We start from the raw sequence: 20,885 nt of genomic DNA, 5'->3' as shown, positions 1-20,885 counted from the left end.
TGCATATGCGCTGCGATGCTTCTCTTGAAATTCTCCATTTGCGAATCGTAAAAATAGTTTATGTACAAAGAATTTTAAATACCATTTTGCGCATGTGTCAACCTATTCGGCATAAAAGTCATTTTTTAAAAAGCATTGCATGATATCAAGAAATAACTTTGCGATGCCGAAAATTAAGATTGCAGACTTCGAAGATTTGCAATTTATGTATTCATTAATTGCCAGCCTTTCCATACACGAATCTAAACTTTATTTCGAATACTCTCACTTTTTTCTTATTTTCAATGAAACAATACAATTAATTCAGTATTGAATATTTCATATATTATGAACATAAAGTTGGCATTTTTTCGGAAGCTTTCTCTTCATTTCCAGGTATTACAATGTGGGCATATCCGACAAATTCTGTTCCATAAAGTGCAAAAATCGATAATAGCTCAAATAATTACAGTTTTAAAGCAACTGTTTTATGTTAACAGTCTGGGAGTCACTAAGCCCTATAGAAAAAAAAAACAGCAGCTTTTTCTCAACTGTTTCAAGTTCTGTTCATGCCCTAAACAGAGTATAGCGCAGTCGGGTGCACCTAACTGCAACGTTCGTTCTAACTTGTTTGAATATGTGCCAGAGTTTTGGCTGATTCTGATTTAGCTTTTGCTTTCGTTGACCAGTTTCAAAGCGCTGCTAATGCGCCGAACAAATAAAATATTTAGACACGAGCAACTACAAAAGCGTTGATTTGACTAAATTAAGAGCTGCCGCAGATTCAGATTCAGATTCAGATTCAAAGTGGAATCAATTTTTGCGTCGGCTCTGCCGCTGTCATGGGAAACTGATGCAGAGATCATCAACAGGTTTTCATATTGACCAAAAGTGCTGAGTGTACAATTTGTACAGCTTCATTTTGTGAATGCCGCGGCTCGCAGTGCTATCAACGGCCATTTAATTTTGCACTTTTTTCAAAACCGGGCTGTTTTTTTTCTCTTTTTTTTTCTATATATATATATTTTTTTTGCATTTCAATTGATGACATGCACGAACCCATCCATATTTATATAGACATTTTTGTATGACTGTCGAACGGTAAAATATATATATATATATATAGACTAGAACATATATAATCCAGACGAGTTAGGCAAACGATGTTTGAACATGCAAATGGTATCTAAATTGATTCGCACCTGCATAAGACTTATACAGAATTGTTATTTTTTCTTTGTCAAAAGGGAATAAAATAGGCATAAATATTAAAATCATATTGGGTTTGAGCTGGCGATCACTCGCTTGCTAGTCCGACGCACAGAAAACGAAATCTAATAAACATACCAGTTCATATCATATTGGGTTTGAGCCGGCGATCACTCGATTGCTAGTCCGAGGCACAGAAAACAAAATGAAATAAACATTACAATTCATATCATATTGGGTTTGAGCCGGCGATCACTCACTTGCTAGTCCGACGCTCAGAAATCTTAACGATGCAAGCTTCAAAGATCGTTTTCCACACTTATAGGTCGAGTTTTCCAAAACTTCGTCCTGCTGCCCACCATCTACTCAATAGGTAAAAATTAGCTAACTAGCTTAATTATCTGTTGGTCGAAAGAAACTCTTGTATATATAAAGATTTAATCCATACAGTAAACAGCCATTAATATATCTCTCTATTTTAATTGAACAAGTTACTCGCAGGGCAATGCAAATTAATTGTGTAATTAAAATTGCAACCCAGGCTCCACGCCATGTTTGGCCAAATTTCAAGCTACCGAGTTAAACGCATATCGCGAAGGCGTCATCATCTTTGCCAGCATCTGTGGATGTTTCTTCATCGTCCTGGCCAAAATCGTGACTCTTCTGATGCTGTGAAAACAGTTTTCGATCTTTTCACTACAATAATGCATATTAAAATGCCACGCTAATTGCTATTATAGGAGACCCTCGTCTCTTGCATGCCTCCCCTCTTCCCCACGTTCCGTGGGCATGCTCTCGGCTACTTATGTACGTCCGTTGGCCGGCAATTAATTAATAGACACAACTAGACAAAATTTAACTGCAAATGCTACACCAGCCAAAGCTGGTCTTGCGTGTTACCAGTTGCCAGACAAAAAAAAAAAAAAAAAAAACACACACCATTCAATAGACAAATTTTTATACACAAGAGGCAGAATGGAGCTTCACGTTTGGCGAGGCATCGCTGTCATTGTTTTTGCCTATTAATTATCGCCAAAATCAACAATGTGTTGTGTGGGTGAGAAAGCCAAATCGTATAGACGGGCTATGCCTGCAATGAAAACAAATACCGCGCCAAGTAGTTGGACAAAAGCTGGCTGTAAAGCTGTCAGCTTCTTTATTCCATTGCTAGGTCCTTGGGTCAGTATGCTGCGGTCAACACAGATCGCAATTATTTATTTACATTGAAGCATAACCAAATATAAAACACTTTCGATGCAGATTATTTAACTCGACAATGGGAAACTGTGAGAACTGGGGGCTCGGCGCCCGAAGATCTGCCTTAACATGCAGTTTCGCATCAATCAGCCTTAGACAGGCGCACTCTCACTGTGCAGCTCTGCGTTGGCTGCAAAATTATGGCTAAAACTAACATTGATGTTTAACCGTTGACAATTTGGTTCAATTTTATGGGCAACTTTTGATTATACTTATGGCAGTTCGTAAAGCGGATCAAATTAAAACCGATAAGAAACGCGTTGATAAAAATCGATATATCGATTTTTCGATGTTTTCTATTTGAACATGGCCATAATAAAACAATTATGGCAGCTTGCTCTCTGTATTCGGATCACTCAGAGACCTTTTGTAGACCTTTGAAATATCGATGGCAGCGTTGTGGCAAATGACAAAAATTTATCACACCTTAGTTAACCCTCGACACCTTGACGCAAACGAAAACGCAAACGCAAACGACGGGCCTTTTACGTCTTGGAATGTGGCCAAAGAATTGCAAACGACGCGCCACCCCAACTTTGCTTACACTGGCTGCAATAAGTTAATAGTTCGATTTCTGGGCAGAGGCGATGCAGACAAGACACAAGACACAACACAGCAAAACACCAAATAAAACCAAAACTAGGAGAAGCACCGCAAACTAAACCAAACCTGAAGACTGACAATAGACAACAGAAAAACAGCAAGCCGCAAACTCAGAAAGATACAAAAAAAAAAAAAAAAACAAAGCAAAGCTCGTCTAATGGATAAAACTCTGAGCTTGGCTTTTGGGTGCGTTCCGTGAACTCCACGATGTTTGTGTGTCAGCCGGCGTACCAGACACCGACACCAACAACGAACCAGCAGCAGCAACACTAGCAGCAACAACAATGACTGCGACCAGTGCTAATGATGTAGCCAGATTTTGGCCACATTATGAACGTCATGATGAAGTTCTGTTGGTGTTTTGCCCACAAGAGATTTCATAGCGCTTTTTGGGTGCTGCTGCTGTTGCTGCTGCTGTTGCTGCTGGTGCTGGTGCTGGTGCTTCGTGTGCTTCATTATTGATTTAATAACCGTCTTGAAGACACGTTTAAGCTGCAGTCAAAGCGTGTGCAGCAAGTTGACTCCAGCCCGAGTCAGATTTGAGTCGTTATTGCCATGCCTAGGCCGATGCCACGAATTCCATAGCCAAACCAAACAAAGTTGTAAGCAACAAGCTACAAGGCACATCCATGAAATTCAAACCATGCCAGCTAATGGGATGTGGATGCTACCCATCTATATACATATATATATATATATACGGTACATTTATAGGGAAAGTGGATAGGGGATGTGGATGCAGCAATAAAACGCACATACGTACATTTCCATAAATATTTATGTGGGCATGGCTTTGAGCAATGCATTAGCTAATATTAAGTTGTTTACAATCGCAAACTGGGTGGGTGTTCAGAGTGGGACAAGAAAACGAAAAACTTAATGTAATCAAGAAGCTGATGAAATTTAAAACTAACTCAAGCTGTCAGTTCCCATTAACTATGCTTTGAAAAACTTAAGGAAGTCGGTAATCCATTAGATTAATTAAACTAATATAATGAGCGTAGTATGGATCTTGTCTTTGAAAATAATTTTCATTTTCAATTATGTCTTTTCTTATATTTTTTAAGAGATATCTTCAAAAGTTGTTTGAACAAGCACAACGAAACCTATCGAAAGGAAACCGAACTGTTCTTAATTTTATTCCTGCACAAATAAAGTTCGAAGCTGATATATTTTATTCAATTCACTTCAAAGTATAGTATAATAAAATTGCTTTTTTATTAAGTAGAACTGCTTTCCAAATATCGCTTTGCATTGTTTATATTGTGTGCATATGACAATTTTTGCTAAATAAAACTTACATTTTAAAGTATAACGGTTCTTATCAAATTTAATTTTTGAAATATTGCTTAAATATTTTGGTATGAGAAATCATTTTAAATTCATAATAGCTAGATAGATACGGATAGATAAATATATATAAAGATAGATAGAAAGATAGATAGATAGATAGACAGATAGATAGATAGATAGATTTTTAGATAGATAAATAGATACATAGGTATATAGATAGAAAGATATATATATGGATAGATAGATAGATAGATAGATAGATAGATGGATGGATGGATAGATAGATGGATAGATAGATGGATAGATAGATGGATAGATTGATAGATAGATACAATAGTATCCTCTAGATACCCTTAAGTTTGATTGATAGATAGATAAAGGGAATAAATTAAATTTTTTTTAAATTCCAATAATTAAATATTCTTGAGGCAGATAGATAGAATATACTATTAACTACCTTAGTAAGGGTATGAAATGGGGAATGAGTGAAAAATATTTGTTTCTTTTCATTTCATAACATATCAGTTGAGGGGGTTTTTTAAAGGAGAACCTGAAGCTATTCGCAATTGTTTCCTTGCGATTTGCCAGCTGCTATCGTTCAAAGATGGGTAAATGAGCAAACTTCATTGTGCAGCATGTATCTGTAAGATACAAAAACTCAAATTTAGATATGCAAAACTAACGATTTCATTGGTGCGCGCCGCACACTAAATCAAATGTTCATGAGCGCGCCTCAAACTCACTGACAAATATATGGGTTAGGCACCACGACGACGACGTTGAGGTTCAGATTTTGGGAGCTGGCGCTGCATCTCACAGTTACCCATACACAGCATTATGGAGGTCCAAGTGTTTGTTGCCTTTGGGTGTTGTTGGAGTAGCTGGTGCTGGTGCTGGTGCAACCTGCTGGGAACTGCGCTCGCTTTGTTAAGCTCAGGCAATCGATTTGGTCTGCAGAGCCAGCCCCCAGCTCGTCGCCCTCGCCCAGCGATCTGTGGGGCTCGATCTTCCCATTCGGCTCTTCGAACGAAAGCGAAACTCAAAACGTGCATTTTGCAACAATAAGTCGAATACCGAAATTAACACTAATGCGAGTGTCAATACGGCATTGAAATGGGAAAGCAGCAAGGGTAGGCTAAAATCTCGTAATTACAATATTTCTAAAACTCAGATCAAGTAAATTAAACGTATTGTATTTGTTTATTGTTCTTTAAAAAGTTCTCTGATTATTTTCTAACAAAAGGGGCAATTATGGAGTCTTTTTTAATTTATATGTGACTGACATGGATAAGCACAAAAAAAATAGATTTATCAAATAAATATATAATAGAAAACTTTAGAAGCCCAAGTAATTTAATATAGATCAGACTATTGACACCGAAATTAATCAAGAATATATTACTCATACGCAGTGTGGGGCGAAGGAAACAAGAAGCACACTTTTGTGTATATAGAAGGAAGCTACAGGGTAGCTGCTAGTCGAGCACTCCCCTTAGCACTTGCTTAGGCTATAAACACGAAATCTGGCTTAATTGTCCTACCGAAAGTAATTTCTTATAAGCCCAACTCGTGTACGATCTTCGCATGCAAGCGCATATTTTGATAGCTTTAGCTTTAGCGGTTTTTTTTTGTTATTTTCGGCGGCATTGCAACAAGTTGTGGCAACAATGCAGCGCGACAGCAGAGAAAAAATTGTGTCAAATTTGTATTTATTTTGGCCAGATTCCCACCCGCTCCAAGGCTGCACCTTGTTTTTAGCTGGGCTTTGATTTTGGATGCGCTTAGAAACCAATCCGAACGAAAGGCCTTATGCATACTAGCAATTATGTAAGCGCCGTTCCAAAACTTGCAGCTTTTTATCTTTGTCTCAGTCATGTCAATCAGGCGGCGACTCAGCTAGACGTTGATGCAGTGCAGTCTGCGCACCTTTGACCTGCCGGCCTTAGACTGAGTCTTGGCGTCGAACCAAGCCGAGCCGAGTACGTGGATTTTATGTAAAACAAAAACATTTTACATATTTTTCCAATAACATATTTATTCCACTGGAAAGTGTGGAAAATTTACGTAAACTTGTAATTGAAACATCATAAAGCAATATTCGATTCGACCTTTGGCTCTTTTTCAAAGATCTTTGTGAACATTTATTTAGACCTTTCTCACAAATCCCTCGCCTGGATGGAAAGTGCCCGGCAATGTTTTTCTTGGCGAAGTTTTCGAAAGTTTCGATTGGCTTCAACAATATTTTTAGAACTTTACCTAAAAACGAATCCACGTTTTAGTGATTTTGAATTCCACACGCAACAGTGGAAAATTGACGGAAAACAGTTAGATGGAACTTTAAGCATATATATCCGATCGGTTTCACTTAACCTGTGAGAAAAGGTAAATGTTCGACTTGAATCACTTTTGCAAAGCTTTAAATTTCATCATTTTGCCATTTGAACAGTTTTAAGACTCTTACGGGTAGGAAATGTGTAAAAAAACAAAGTCATATTAAAAAAGCGAACAAATAAGCTAGGCTCTAGGTATGTCGCTAGTATCATATATAAAGGAAGAACTATTCACAGCAGTGATGTAAATTTAACCGCAAAAGATTATTTAAATAGCTATTGCTTCGGCTCTATATTTAATTCTACAAAGTACATATTTGTTTGGGTCTTGGAACTGGTTGTTCGTGGTAAATCCGAGTGCCACGCATGTGAATCTCATATTCGCAAATGATATAACACGCCAATTTGAATTAAACCAGTTTTTCAGATTGAGAATCCAAAAACAGAGGCTGCATCTCACCCGAGAAGCACCTAACAACTGAACGGTAAATCTTTTATTAGAATTTCATGCAAATTTGAAACTGAAACAAATCGCAGCCGAAGCCGCAGCTTGCAGTTGATTTTTATGAATCCGCTTTTGCATAATGGTCGACGTATACGCCGACGATGACCAATGCAACAGCTGCTGCCAAGTTCCAGAGTACATCGCTGGCAAGTGCCAAAGCCAAAGTATTGGCCAATCTGCCGGCGAGAGGGGAGCCCAATCGAGAAGGGGATGGGCCAACTGGTTAAGATGCGCTCACGCGCGTATTAAATGACTTCAATCCACTCAATTGGCCGGCTCCGGCTCACTCTGAAATGTCCAAGATGGCCTTCGATCATTTTTGCAGCGATTAAAAAATGATGACGCCGTCGCCCGTCGCCGATCGTCGCCTTCGATCTTGGTCTTGTGGTTTACTTAGTATTTAAAGTGGCGCAAAGACATTTTTACGAATTGTTGCGACAATTTTGTTTCACTTAATTGGGAAGTTTTTTTTTTTGACTCATGGCGCTTCTTTCTGCTTGAAGTTCTTTTACTTTCACTACTGCCAATAAAAATATGAAATATTTCCCTATCGAGCCGGTGATTAAATCATTTTTGTCCTAAACAAAAGTTGCTTCAGTTCAGTTGATAAAATTCATAATATTTTTATTATTTTAAGAAGTTTCTAATTTTGGCAAAAAGTGGCTCTGATTTTTTTAAATATAATTCTTGATGTTGTTATTTTTTTATGTATTTCCATTCTTTGCCTGTGTCTCATTTATTAAAACACACATGTGTTCCAACCTTAATCAAATTATTTAAATAAATTGTTTCCCTTCGAGCCTTATCCCACCCTGCGAGCCTTATCCCACCGTGTGACTAAGTGAACCCTGTCAAGGCATATAAATTATAATTTTATAGTTGACAAAACAAGTAAATTAATTGTATTTATTATCATTCATATTTATTCATTTTCATATCTCTGTTTGTTTTTCTTTTTTGATGTACTGCTATTGCCTTTTGCTTTGTAACTAATACAAAATTCATAAAACTGCATTTGAACTGGCAACCTCACGCCTGAGAGTCCGACGCTCAAGTCCGTAAAAGACACTAATATTTTACTGCACGTTTATTCAGATAAACATATAGACAAGGGACAGGACTATTAAGAATCGGAGATGCATCTTTCTGTCCATTTTGATTGATTGTCCCAAGACCGTCCCATGTCCATAGATATAAATGAAGGCTATATATATTACCAATGTTGGTTAGCCTTTATATTCTCTGACATCGAGCTAGAGATCGGCTGTTGCTGATGCTGATCAAGAATATGAATACTTATGCTTGTTGGGGTCGAATAAATGTCTCCTCCTGCCTGTTAGTGATATTATTTTTAGATTATCAAATTGTACACCATACACCGCAGCATCAAATAGATGCATTTGCTCTTAGAATTTTCTGATAAATGCTGAGAAGCAAATAAAATATGTTGTAATAGTTGTATCGGGGCACAAATGGGCCAAGCCGCAGACGCGGAGTTGAAGACGAGTCGGGCAATTAGTTGGAACGAAAACAATGTAGCATAAGACGGCGAACGCGATTGCATAAATCAATCAAATTGTCTCTCACTCGAGAGCATTGAGTAATAGATACAGTTTCGATATGAGTTTCACAGAAATTGGGTTTTGTTTGTGTCTTTTTGCACAACTTTAAATACCAACCCCATTACCCATTGCCCATTAAGTATTACATTTTGTGCAGCATCAGAGCCAGCAACAACAACAACAACAACAACAACAACAAGAGAAGCAAAAAGCCATCGATGAAAATCGACAATTAATAGTGAAAGTCTAAACAAGTACCCAGGCCAACAATGGGGCAGACGAACGGCATCATCATCATCATCATCAAAGGTACTGCAGGAAGTTTGTGGCCTGGGCGCAGGTCTACGGCAGAGAGTCTATTGGGGCAACCGCCTCCGTTGTCGTGGATTTCAAAGGCGATAGCATCGACGCCTCCGCCATGCCCCTGCCAAACCTGCAGCTCAGCAGCTCAGCAGCGCAGCAGCAGCAGCAGCATGGGCAGCGTCTGACAAAATGACTAACTCCTTGGCCCGAAACCTGAAATCCATTTGTATACTTCTCACAAAACTTCACACGAAACTAACCATACCCAAGGCGGCCGAGACGTCTGATTTCTGGTGCAACGTTTTGCGCTGTCCGCGTAACCAACGTTGCACCCACTGACTCAATGACTGAATGCCAAAGCGGACGAAGCTGCCAGAGCGGACGGAGCGGGCAGAGTCACCCAGCCGCCTGACCCGTGCGGCATGCCAAAGACGTCGACCATGCAACGACAACGGCCACGACGCATTACCATTTCTTTGGGTCACTGCGCAAGTTCCTCTTAGCCCCTGTCCCTGTCTGTATCTGACTCTCTGCGTCTCTGCGTCTCTGTGTCTGTCTGTCTGTCAGTTTCGGCAGATGCATATGTCCATGTCCATTGATCAAGCAGCCAGGCAGAGCAGAGCGTGCAATAGAGTTCGCAGTTCAAAGTACACTCGCAGACGAGACTCTGCTGCTTGCAAAATAATATGTATTAACAATCTTATATAAAAAAAAAAAAAAAACAGAAAAAAAATACAAAAAATTAGCCGGGTTATGCAATGAGAAGAAGACACGAGAAAACTGGCGAAACTTGGGCCTAGCCAACAGCAGAGCATTATAATAAATTTGTTAGCCGGCTGTTGATGGCACATAAAGGACCCCAACTAAGAAATTGTTTATGTTGCCTTCCCAAAAAAGCCGACATCCCAAATACAGCACAGTGAATCTATGAAAAGAAAATAAAAAAAAATCTAGTCTAGTGAATATTTAAAGATGCAACTGGCTGCGAGACCCAACCCAAAGCTTAGGCTTCGCAGCCAGAAATATGTTCGGCTATGCCCATGGGTAATAAAAACAATGGCACATTGTTATATTATTAAATGAATATCGCACGGTCTTCCCGGTAGCTTTTTTCACGGTAGCCCACGGTAGTTTTTGGGGTTTTTGTTTCGGAATTTTGTTGCCAGCTCAAAGGGTATCGATCAATTGCTTTCTAAATGACCCAGGGCTAATGCTAACAGCACAGCAATGATATTTTATTTCCATTTTAAATCTTTGCCAGTGTGGCGCATTGTTTCTTCAGTCTGATCGATTTGCAAAAGATTGCGTTCGCTATACAATAACCAAATAAATTTAATAGAAAATTGTAGAAATCAAATATAATTGCTAAAAGCATTTTCGCAAATTAAATCAAATTACCAGATATTTTCAATCTATCCAATGCTCAAAAATACTTGACGATGCTAATAAATTATTTGTATAACATATTTGCACACGATATTTACAAGAAAGAAATACAAATTGTAAATATTTGTATACCCTGCAGCCATTAAAAGTGGCCAAAAAGGGTATCAAGTATCTTTCATATATATAATTTAAGAAATATTTGAAGCTAATCGCCTAGATAGCTAGATTAACGAGATGTGACAATTTTATAAATGTCTTGCGAAATTCCGCCTTCACCTGTGGAAAATTGGTGGATATCGGCTATATGAAACTTTTGGGGATCAGGCTTAATGCTCACTTTCATTGATGCCTGTATAAATTCATTTAAAACTTGTTTCAAATATTGTTTTTAAAAATATACACGAAAAACCTGGCAAAGCCGGGTAATGCCCGCTGGTTCATATGAGAACCAAATGTAATCGAGTACGATTACTTTTATCTGGCTCTAAAGTTAACCCCCCCTTCCGCCATTAGTAAATCTGTTCAACTGCTTTACAAAAAAAAAAAAAACATTTAGCTAAGCAAAATAAAAGTATACAAATTGTGAAAAATGATTTTATGAAACAAATATGAAAATCAGCAAACAACCAAACCAAACCAAACCAAAACGAAACGAAACGAAACGAAGTGTCGTTTTGCAATTCGAACAGGCCATAATATTTATTTTAATCAAAAGCGAACACCCGCAAAGTCAGCGCAGTCGACGGACAGCACAATTTATTACATTTAATGTGCAGCATTAACCAAGATTGAGATGCGATCCTCGTATTGGCGCTGGCTGCGGCCAGACTTCAGTCCCCCAGCCCTGGCTGCAACGTGAGCTTCGCTTTTGGCAACCTCCGACCTCCACCCTGCTCCCTGCTCGTGACACACAGAGGTGTCCACATAGGGTAGCCAGAGCCGCAGAGTCGACTCTTGCGACTCGGTTGGCGACTGAGGAGCGGTGCATAAGCATTTCTAATTAAGACATTCGATACGGTTGTTTGCGTGTGGAACGCAAAACAATTGGGCAACCATTTTTATTAAAAATGACTTGCTGCCGCATGAATCTTATGCTTGTGTGTTGTTTTTTTTTTTTTTTTCGAGCCAGTGACATCTTATGGCCAGGCATCAGACCATCAGCTCATCAGCCACGCTTATAGAATAAAGTATGCCCCAGACACCGCTTAGCATTTGCAAATTATCAGCGAGGCATATTAAAGGTCAAGTCCTAATGGTGTTCACCCTATTATCCTTGCAGGTGCAGAGACAACGGCAACTGAGTCGCGCAGAACGCCGCCCACAAAATCAACGGAGCAAGGCTCCAAGCATTTCTCGAAAGTGGGCAAATCCAAGAGCCCAAAAGCCGAAAGTGTGAACGTTGCAGCACCGAGGACTCCACTAAGATCTCCAAAAACAGACACCAAGCTAACAGAAGCCGCGACTGCAACAACAATTGCCCCAACTGCAACAACAACAACAACTGCAGCAACCACCAAAAGCAGCCAAACGAGGCTTCAAAACCAAGCGACTACAAGCATGTTACTTTTGCAACCCAACGTAAGTTGAAACAACATGAAAATTCAAGAAAATATATATAGCTTTATGTGGGGAATTGTTAAGTGGATAGGATATTGAAAGCCATTCAAGTTCATGCTTCATTTTGACTTCTACTACTTATTTTCATCTAATATTTGGAGTCCCAAACAGCATTCTAACTAGATAGATAGACACGCAGCCCCATATAAGGCCCATACTATGGATAATGCGTCCTGATTAACTTCGGTGTTTATAGTCCGATCTTTATGAAATTTTCAGTGCATTTATATGGCACTCAAAAGTGTGCAAATACCAAAGCCTAAGTCTGCAACCGGAATAAAACATATTATAATTGTGTTTAAGTTGGATAGCGAGAAGAACGACGAACATGTGCAGATCGAATCGAATACTGAAATGTACATATATTCCTTCTGGAGTCGTGCAAGCCTCCTCTCCCTGTTACATGCATTTCCACAAGGCTATTATACCCTTTCATTAGTACAGGGTATCAGAGCAGGGCTTGCATATTATTATTATGTTAATTTTTTAACGAAGCAGATGTTGCTTAATATACAGAATGTGTCTATGCAAACTTCCATGTGGCAAGACCAATGGCTCAATGGCCGCCTTAATTGCCAGCTGTGAGGAGGCTATGAGGTGAGCAGATTAGTTAGGAGCAAGCCAAGCCACCCAAGCACCACAAAAGAACAGCTACAGCAGCTACCACAATAGCTGTCTAATTGAATTCAATGAAATATGTATGTTGGCAAACATTGGCAGCCAAAGCGTCAGGCAGAACCAATTAGAAAGCAAGTGAGAATTTCGCAGTCGGGTGGCAGCGACTGTGCGCTACTCTGTTCACAGCAGAAGAACAGCCAAAGTGGTTCATCCTGATTATGGTAACAGGAAATGTAATAGTTAAAAATTGCAAGACAATCGAGGCATCATTTTCAATCTTCCACGGACATTACAACTATTTTAATATAGATTGCTTTTCGATGCGTTTTTTCACACTAGCTTAGAAAAAGTAGCTAAATCCCTAAGGAACACACGTCTTAAATTTCCCAGCGTTATTCAAAGATTTACTTAAGGAAGACAATCTGTTTAAAATGAATTTGTGATAGTTAAAAACTGAAAAACAATCGAGGAATAATTTTGAATCTTTCGCTAACATTACCAAATTTTTAAGATGCATTCTGTTTTCGAGGACTTTTTTACTATGGTTTAGATAAAGTCGGTAAATCCCTAAGGAACTCAAGCTTTCTATTGTTATTTAAAGAACTACTTAAAGAAGACCATTTCAGCTCAGACTGAGCTCCATAACTTTCTAGCATATATAAATAATCAGGGAATGTGTATACTCAGCTCAGAGTTGCGAACAGAGTATCACAATTATATGGCTGTCTGTCTAATAGGGGTTGCAATCCGTGCACCAATCGGCAGGCGCTGTAGCATCGCGCATGTCTAGCAGGCGACTTGACTCCACCCTTGACTAGGACTAGGAATAGAAGCTATCCTGCGCTGCAGAGTATCTGCCACAAACTTAGTCTAACCCGGACATTCTTGCCTTGCAGAGCTCCTTTAGTTCACTCTCGTCGTTCGACAATTTCTCAACGCAAGCCGTGGCAACGACAACGACGACGTCCACAGTAGCTGCAGTAGCGAGTAGTGCTGGACATCATCACCATCATCATCATCGCCATCATAATCATCAGCAACAGCAGCAGCAACAGCAACAGCAACAGCAACAGCAGCAGCAGCAGCAGCTAGTTGGGCAACAGCATCAGCATCTGCTGCTGCCCACATCCAACCAGGTCTCGCTGCTGACCCATGAGGAGGATCAGCTGATAAGCAATCTTGCCGATGCGGCCGTCACGCACAGCGAACTCTTCTCGGACTTATTCTTTCCATCGGACTCGAACAACTCTTTGCTCTCGCCGGCGCTGGAGCATTCGGTTGCCAGCTATCCAGACACACAGATTGATGTGACGCCGTCCAGTGAGACTCTGATCGGCAGCAGCGAGGATATCACAGGCTCCATTGAGAATCTCACCAAGCTGACGTGTTTGCGCGACAAGCGGCTGTCCTCAATACAAGACCAGCTTTCAGCCAATAGCGCCAACAGCAGCGCCGGCTCCGAGCAGGATCATCACGCGATTTGCCTGCTCAGCCTGCGCTCCAGCAGCGATCCCGCAATTGCACTCCACGCTCAGCAGCAGCAACAGCAGCAGCAGCAGCAACAACAGCAGCAACAACAGCTGCAGGCAGCCTATCTGCAGCGGCACGGCGCCAGCGACTTACTGATCTCACCCATTGGGGGGCCGCTCTCGTGCGGCAGCAGCCTGCCCAGTTTCCAGGAGACCTACTCTCTCAAGTACAACAGCAGCAGCGCCAGCAGTCCGAAGCAGGCGTCCTCCTCGGCCACGGGCACGCCCTCCGATCAGATCTTGACCATTAAAATGGATGAGGACTGCTTTCCGCTGACAACCGCTGCGGAGGTAATGGCTGACCTTAACTCTGGCCCCGGCTCTGGCCAGTCGCTGCACCAGCTGCAGGCTCAGCCTTCGGCCCTGGCAGGCGCCGGGCACCACAACAACAACAACAACAACAGTAGCAGCAACAGCAGCGGCTACAACTACCATGGTCACTTCAACGCCATCAACGGCGCTTCCAATCCCTCGCCCAGCTCATCGGCCAGCTCGCTTTACGAGTACAACGGTGTGGGCCCGACTGATGGCTTTTACGGGCAACAGCAGTCGGGCTATCAGCACATTGTAAGTATGAACTTACTGCCCGATATTCCGGCAGCTGCCTTAAGGATATGCTTTCCATTCTTTGCAGAACTACAACACGCCGAATGGCGAACGCTACTCCTTGCCCACATTTCCCACCATTTCCGAGCTGGAGGCAGCAACGGCTGCCACCGCGTCCGCATCAAATGGCGGCGCCAATTCCGGCTCTGTTGTGGTCGTGCCGCCGCTGCGTCGTGCCTCGCTGCCTGTGCAGCGTTCCGTATCGCCCGCCGCCGCCGCGCACAGCCCCAAGATGGCGAAGCTGGCGCTGGGCGCGAGAAATGCGCACACCGTGAATGCGCTGCAGGTGCAGCTGAGCTCGGCACCCAATTCTGCTGCCAGCTCGCCAGTGAGCGGAGCCGGCACGGATTTTCTGCACAACCAGGCCCAAGGGCGTCTGCTGCAGTCCACTCATCCAAACGCATCGCAGCTGTGCGCCGTGTGCGGCGATACGGCCGCCTGTCAGCACTACGGGGTGAGGACCTGCGAAGGCTGCAAGGGCTTCTTCAAGCGAACCGTGCAAAAGGGCTCCAAGTATGTGTGCCTGGCGGACAAGAGCTGCCCGGTGGACAAGCGGCGGCGCAATCGCTGCCAGTTCTGTCGTTTCCAAAAGTGCTTGGTGGTTGGCATGGTCAAGGAGGTGGTGCGCACGGACTCACTGAAGGGTCGCCGCGGGCGTCTGCCCTCGAAGCCAAAGTCGCCGCAAGAGTCGCCCCCATCGCCGCCCATATCGCTGATAACTGCATTGGTGCGCAGTCACGTGGACACAACACCGGATCCCTCGTGCCTAGACTACACACACTACGAGGAGCCACTCGATCCGCTGACCCCGCCGAACGTAGCCAGTGGACTGGGCCTGAGCGAGGCCGACAAGGTGCAGCAGTTCTACCAGCTGCTGAGCAGCTCGGTGGATGTGATCAAGCAGTTTGCCGAGAAGATTCCCGGCTATTTGGAGCTCACGCCCGAAGACCAGGAGCTCCTCTTCCAGTCCGCATCGCTGGAGCTGTTCGTGCTGCGCCTCTCCTATCGCGCCCGCAGCGATGACACCAAAATGATCTTCTGCAACGGCACGGTGCTGCACCGTAACCAATGCCAGCGCTCCTTTGGCGATTGGCTCAACGGCATCATGGAGTTCAGTCGCAGCCTGCACAATCTTGAGATTGACATATCGGCCTTTGCCTGCCTCTGCGCCCTCACCCTCATAACAGGTTAGTTGCCCAACTGCCCAGACAAACCGTGAGCTTAATGTACTTATCCATTCCTTGCAGAGCGACATGGCCTGCGAGAGCCGAAGAAGGTGGAACAGCTGCAGATGAAGATTATTGGCAGCCTGCGAGATCATGTGACCTATAACGCGGAAGCGCAGAAGAAACAGCATTACTTCAGCCGGCTGCTGGGCAAGCTGCCCGAGCTGCGCTCCCTGAGCGTCCAGGGACTGCAGCGCATATTCTATCTCAAGCTGGAGGATCTGGTGCCAGCACCGGCCCTCATTGAGAACATGTTCGTTACCACGTTGCCCTTCTAGGCGCCATAACTTTGCTTCCTTATATTTAGCTTTTAATAACGTAAATAGATTGCGTAAGTAATTAAATTTGGAATCTCCCAGACAACATGTACCTAGTTCTAAGTGATCTCAAGGAGCCTGAGATAGCAGAACCCCCCCCCCCCCCCCCCCCCCAAAAAAAAAACACAAAAAACAATAAAACAAAAAAAGATGACACAACAGTGTCCTTAGGAAGTTAAGGCTATTGAATTAAGTGTTCCCAACCAGACACTTACACATACGTATAGGCATGATCGATCCGAGCCCGAAACCGTAAACGCACCCGCACCCGCACCCGTAGGCTAGGGTCAGCCTGGTTCCGTACAGGCACTGAACAGTGCATAATTGGAGCTGTTCATGAATATTTCAGCAATGAGGCAAGTCCGTGGCTATTCGTGACTTGTCAGCTGCACACAGAATTCACAACTTGTTGACGTTAATTGTTAAATTGTTTAATTCCAAGTCCGACTGTCAAAATCAATGGGCACAACACGCACATCCAGTTGCGTACCTAGACAGCCTAGTAGATATATTGGAAAACCAACCAACCAAACCCTTCCGCTGCCCGTTGCCCGCTTCGATACGACCAATTTTAGTTTGCCTTCAAGTACAAATCAGAGTTCTTTCGTGCAGTGCCCACTCTTGCCTTTAGCTTACGTCTAGTCAATTGTATTAAGAGCCAGATGCACACAAAATAAAGCCTAAGTTATGATAACGGATATGTAATTTAGCCAGCACGAATTTTCCCCAAAAAGTATTTCTCCTTCTTTGCTGTCTAGACTTAAAATAAAAACTAGTTAGATATATACTCTATACATAGCATACAGTTAGGGTTTATAGAGTTTGGTCGACATTCATGAGTTCTTGGTTTGAGATTTTATGGCACGACCGTGTGCACAAAGAGAGTTTAAGTACCTTTATGTGATTTGTGTCTGACACATACAGAGCTGCACACAAATACACAAACTATTGTATAAGACATAAATAGTTATTTATATATAAGTAGGTGTAAGCATAAGTATTTTGTAATCTAAGGTCATTATCTATTAATTAGTTATAATGCAACACACAATTATATGGAATAGTTCTCAAAGAATTGCATTGAATTATGTATTTCCCTACATGTTATTTCGATTCATTGCCCTCTGTGTGGTTTTGTGATAAATTGGCGTTAAAGTCTACTTATGTCCAACTTTTATATGTTTTTCATTTTTTTTTTTTAATGGTATATGCAAAACTGCATAATGCAAAAATTTACATCTTACAAAACTTAGCTAGAGAATAATTGATGTACAGCCTTTCCTCTATGTTTGACAAAATCTTGCATGGCTATAAATAAAGACTAAGTACAATAACCATTTAGGCCTAACCAATGGAAAACATATCTCTTCAAGCTTTTGCCAGCACAATACAAATCTTAAATGTTGTTAACTTATTTTCGATATATGTGCAATAGCTGAATTAAATATCACAGTACGTATTGTACTTTTATAGCTCATTGATAAATCATTTGTTGAGTATTTTATTGTTCATGTCCAAGAATCTTGAGCAAATATTTAATATAACTATTACTAATATTTAGCTAAGGCAAAGTAATTCATTGACTATTTAATCCACAGCCGAAATAAACGGACTAAAGCTAAGAATATAAATGCATATTTATATATATTTATATATATATGTGCAGTAAACAGCCATTTTCTACAGATAGTTAATATACAGTCTAGATGTAGGTTACGATAAGAAAGCACTTGTGTAAACCTACCTATGTATTTATCGTAATCCTAAGCATAAGCTCGCGTAACGGTTAAGAGCGGTTACAAAATTTAAATTGAAAAATGAAAGGAATGTGACCAGATTGGTTTTTGGAAATGGGCTTAAGTTTGGATTTTAAATCGGAAATGATGCCATTGTCTAGCCGTTACATATCATACAAACTTATATCTTTGATCATAATATTTAATATTTTTACATAATAGAGAATTAGTCGTTCGCAAAGCAAACAAATACAACTTAAGCCAGATATAGTTATAACGATGTGTACATACTTACAACCTACTTTGTACCTTCTCAATATATACATACATATGTACATTAATGCATAGCCACTATGTATGCCACATGCATCGGTACATATATATATATATATATATACATATATATATTTTGAATAGGGAACTTTTACAAGAAACTTCTAAATTGTCACATGAACTTTGTGTTAAAATGTTCTTTTGTATATTTATATGTATGTACATCTAAATGAATGTCAAGTATAAACATTTTTGGTATGCATATTTTTGAGAAATGAATGATACATTTATCAATGAAACGATTTTGAAAACACTTTTGAATATATTACATACATACACAATTTAACTGTAAAAGGCATATTTTTAATATATACATATAGTTACATACGCATATTTTATTATCCACTTTCCTATCAGATAAATAATAGGCCAGGGTCTATGTTTAAGAGCCCATGAAGCTTTATGGATGGCAAAAAAAAATTGAATTTTTTAGCAATAATCGGAACACAAGAAATCAATATATACAAAAAAAAATAATAAATAAAAAAATACAATAACATATATTAGCCAAAAACAAAAGCATATAATGTACATCATTTGGTTCTTTGACAATGATATTGTACTTAATGTGCATAAATATAGAATATTTCGTGCACAAAATAACATGTTGAAGTTGAAGCCCATCAGTTAAGCTATAACTAAAGACAGGATTTATATTTATATATATGTTTATTTATATAAATATGTATAGAAAACTTATAGAAAAATACACCTAAAATGCTATATCTACAAACAAATATATATATATTTATATATATCTATAACTGCATGCATATATATATATATATATGATATACATTTTCTATTTTACTTTTATTGTTTCGTTTAATATTGTATGTACCTACCATGAACAAGTAAATACAAATCATTTCATTTCGATTTAATAAAGAATTAAGCATAAACCTATTCTATTTTTCTATATGACTTTTGAGCAATTTAGTTCTAAAAATCATATATATATTCACAATGTATACTATCACTGATTTCAAATAAAACTGTTTAACTTTTTTCTTGAGTGTTAACCAAGTGAGTTCTATTTATTGGAAGAAGCTCATACATTTTTTTAATATCTATAATTGTCTTGCCAAGCTTTTGGAAAGCAGTAAAAATTTGCTATGCTAAAGAATGATACAAATCGGACTAAAACCAAACCAATCTGAATTGAATACAATGTTATTACAATGGTAATTATATTTATATTCATCTTCAAAGTCTTCAAGCAGTTGTCGCAAACGTTTCGTTTTGAGTTCGATAAGACACAATTGTTTTCGTAAATTTTATTTTATTACAAAACGTTTTATGCTTAAATGGACTTACATAAAATATACAAATAATTATAATATATACACATACAGTTAAAAATAGTCATTCAGTCAAAGACAGGCATCAATGTGTCAACGTTATGCCGGCAGAGGGGACAACGGTTACCGCCTTCGAAGTGCCGAAGCTGCTGTGAGCACTCCTTGCACAGGCAAAAATGCCGGCAGGGCAATACAACAATGTTCCTGTTTCGCTCCAAGCAGACCACACAATGTGTTCGGCTGCCCGGCGCATTGCCAGAGGGTTCGGCAACCTCCAGTTTTTGCAACACCCAGGATAGATGTCGGTCAGTCCAATTCGAGGCCCACTCCAAGACCCAGCGCACTTTGGTTGAGATCTCACTACGCAGGCTACTCAGCAGATAGACGGCCAGGAGAAACACATATCTGCGAAACATGTACAGTACCAGGAGAACAGCGATGCCAATAGACAGTCGAAAGACGTTGTTAAGCAGATGTGTGCCACGCTCTACAATATAACTAACTAGCCTATCGAGTAGCAATATTATATAGTCTACAATACAAATGATGGCACGCGGCAGCAGTAGTAGAATCCACAGTGTACAATTGCCAAGTCCAATGAGCACGTTGCCCAGAAATAAGACGACTTCCTCTGCCAAATAGCGTGCCAGACTAAGTCCATCGCCGGTGCCATAGTATATGTAGTCGGACACCTCGCCAAGCATGTGACGAAGCTCGCAGTAGAAAAGAGTGCACTCCTTATATATAATAGTAGCTATTTGGTAACCATCGCATAGGACCTTCCAGATGTGTGCGCCGGCTTCAACGAGACAGTAGCCTACGAACCAGCTAGCAGCCAGGAAGTAGTATACTACCGCCACGAGTGTCTCGATTACGGTCGTAATAGGCCGTATTAGCACCACATCGAAGATATGTCCGACTGTGCTCAGTAATGAAAGCATAGTGAGCACAAATACATTGTAAATAAATTATAACCAAAGCCAAAACTAAAATGAAAACAATTGCAATGCCACCCCCTACGAGCGCAGAGATACTATCAATGGCATTATCGATAGGATTTTATCGGCAGCATGCTAAACCAGATATCGGAATCGATTAATCACATTCGATTTCAATTTACGTTTGATTTAAAAAGCAACTGGAAGGGTATTGTTTGATATGTAACAAGATTTAAA

General features: G+C 40.6%; 2 protein-coding genes across 3 annotated transcripts in view; one reads left to right on the top strand and one right to left on the bottom strand.

The window, feature by feature from the left end:
• The window catches only part of Hr38 (Hormone receptor-like in 38), a 29,522-nt gene extending 13,082 nt beyond the window's left edge, over nt 1–16,440 (top strand). The window contains exons 2-5 of the mRNA XM_032438218.2: nt 11,707–12,005; nt 13,559–14,758; nt 14,826–15,984; nt 16,045–16,440. Coding sequence (XP_032294109.1) covers nt 11,985–12,005; nt 13,559–14,758; nt 14,826–15,984; nt 16,045–16,301 — 2,637 coding nt within the window. The 5' untranslated portion in view covers nt 11,707–11,984 and the 3' untranslated portion in view covers nt 16,302–16,440. The remainder of the gene's footprint in view (nt 1–11,706; nt 12,006–13,558; nt 14,759–14,825; nt 15,985–16,044) is intronic.
• A 3,231-nt stretch (nt 16,441–19,671) lies between these two features.
• On the bottom strand, nt 19,672–20,750 carry LOC6627492 (uncharacterized). 2 transcript variants are annotated; one of them, XM_070209005.1, is made up of 2 exons: nt 20,252–20,750; nt 20,060–20,197 (listed from the first exon to the last, which is right to left on the bottom strand). In XM_070209005.1, coding segments are annotated over exons 1-2 (402 nt in total). In that variant the 5' UTR covers nt 20,652–20,750; the 3' UTR covers nt 20,060–20,195. The 2 variants fall into 2 exon arrangements, with proteins under 2 accessions (XP_002052200.1, XP_070065106.1); XM_002052164.4 differs by having other exon boundaries at nt 19,672–20,748.
• Nucleotides 20,751–20,885: the final 135 nt, after the last annotated feature.

Source organism: Drosophila virilis, chromosome 4, assembly GCF_030788295.1.
Source record: "Drosophila virilis strain 15010-1051.87 chromosome 4, Dvir_AGI_RSII-ME, whole genome shotgun sequence".
Classification (NCBI taxonomy): Eukaryota; Metazoa; Arthropoda; class Insecta; order Diptera; family Drosophilidae; genus Drosophila; species Drosophila virilis.
Note: the sequence above shows the minus strand (reverse complement) of the source record. Positions and strands in the feature narration are given on the sequence as shown.

Excerpts from the sequence above, each read along its gene's own strand:
- LOC6627492 (XM_002052164.4), bottom strand. The coding sequence starts at position 20,651 with ATGCTTTCATTACTGAGCACAGTCGGACATATCTTCGATGTGGTGCTA.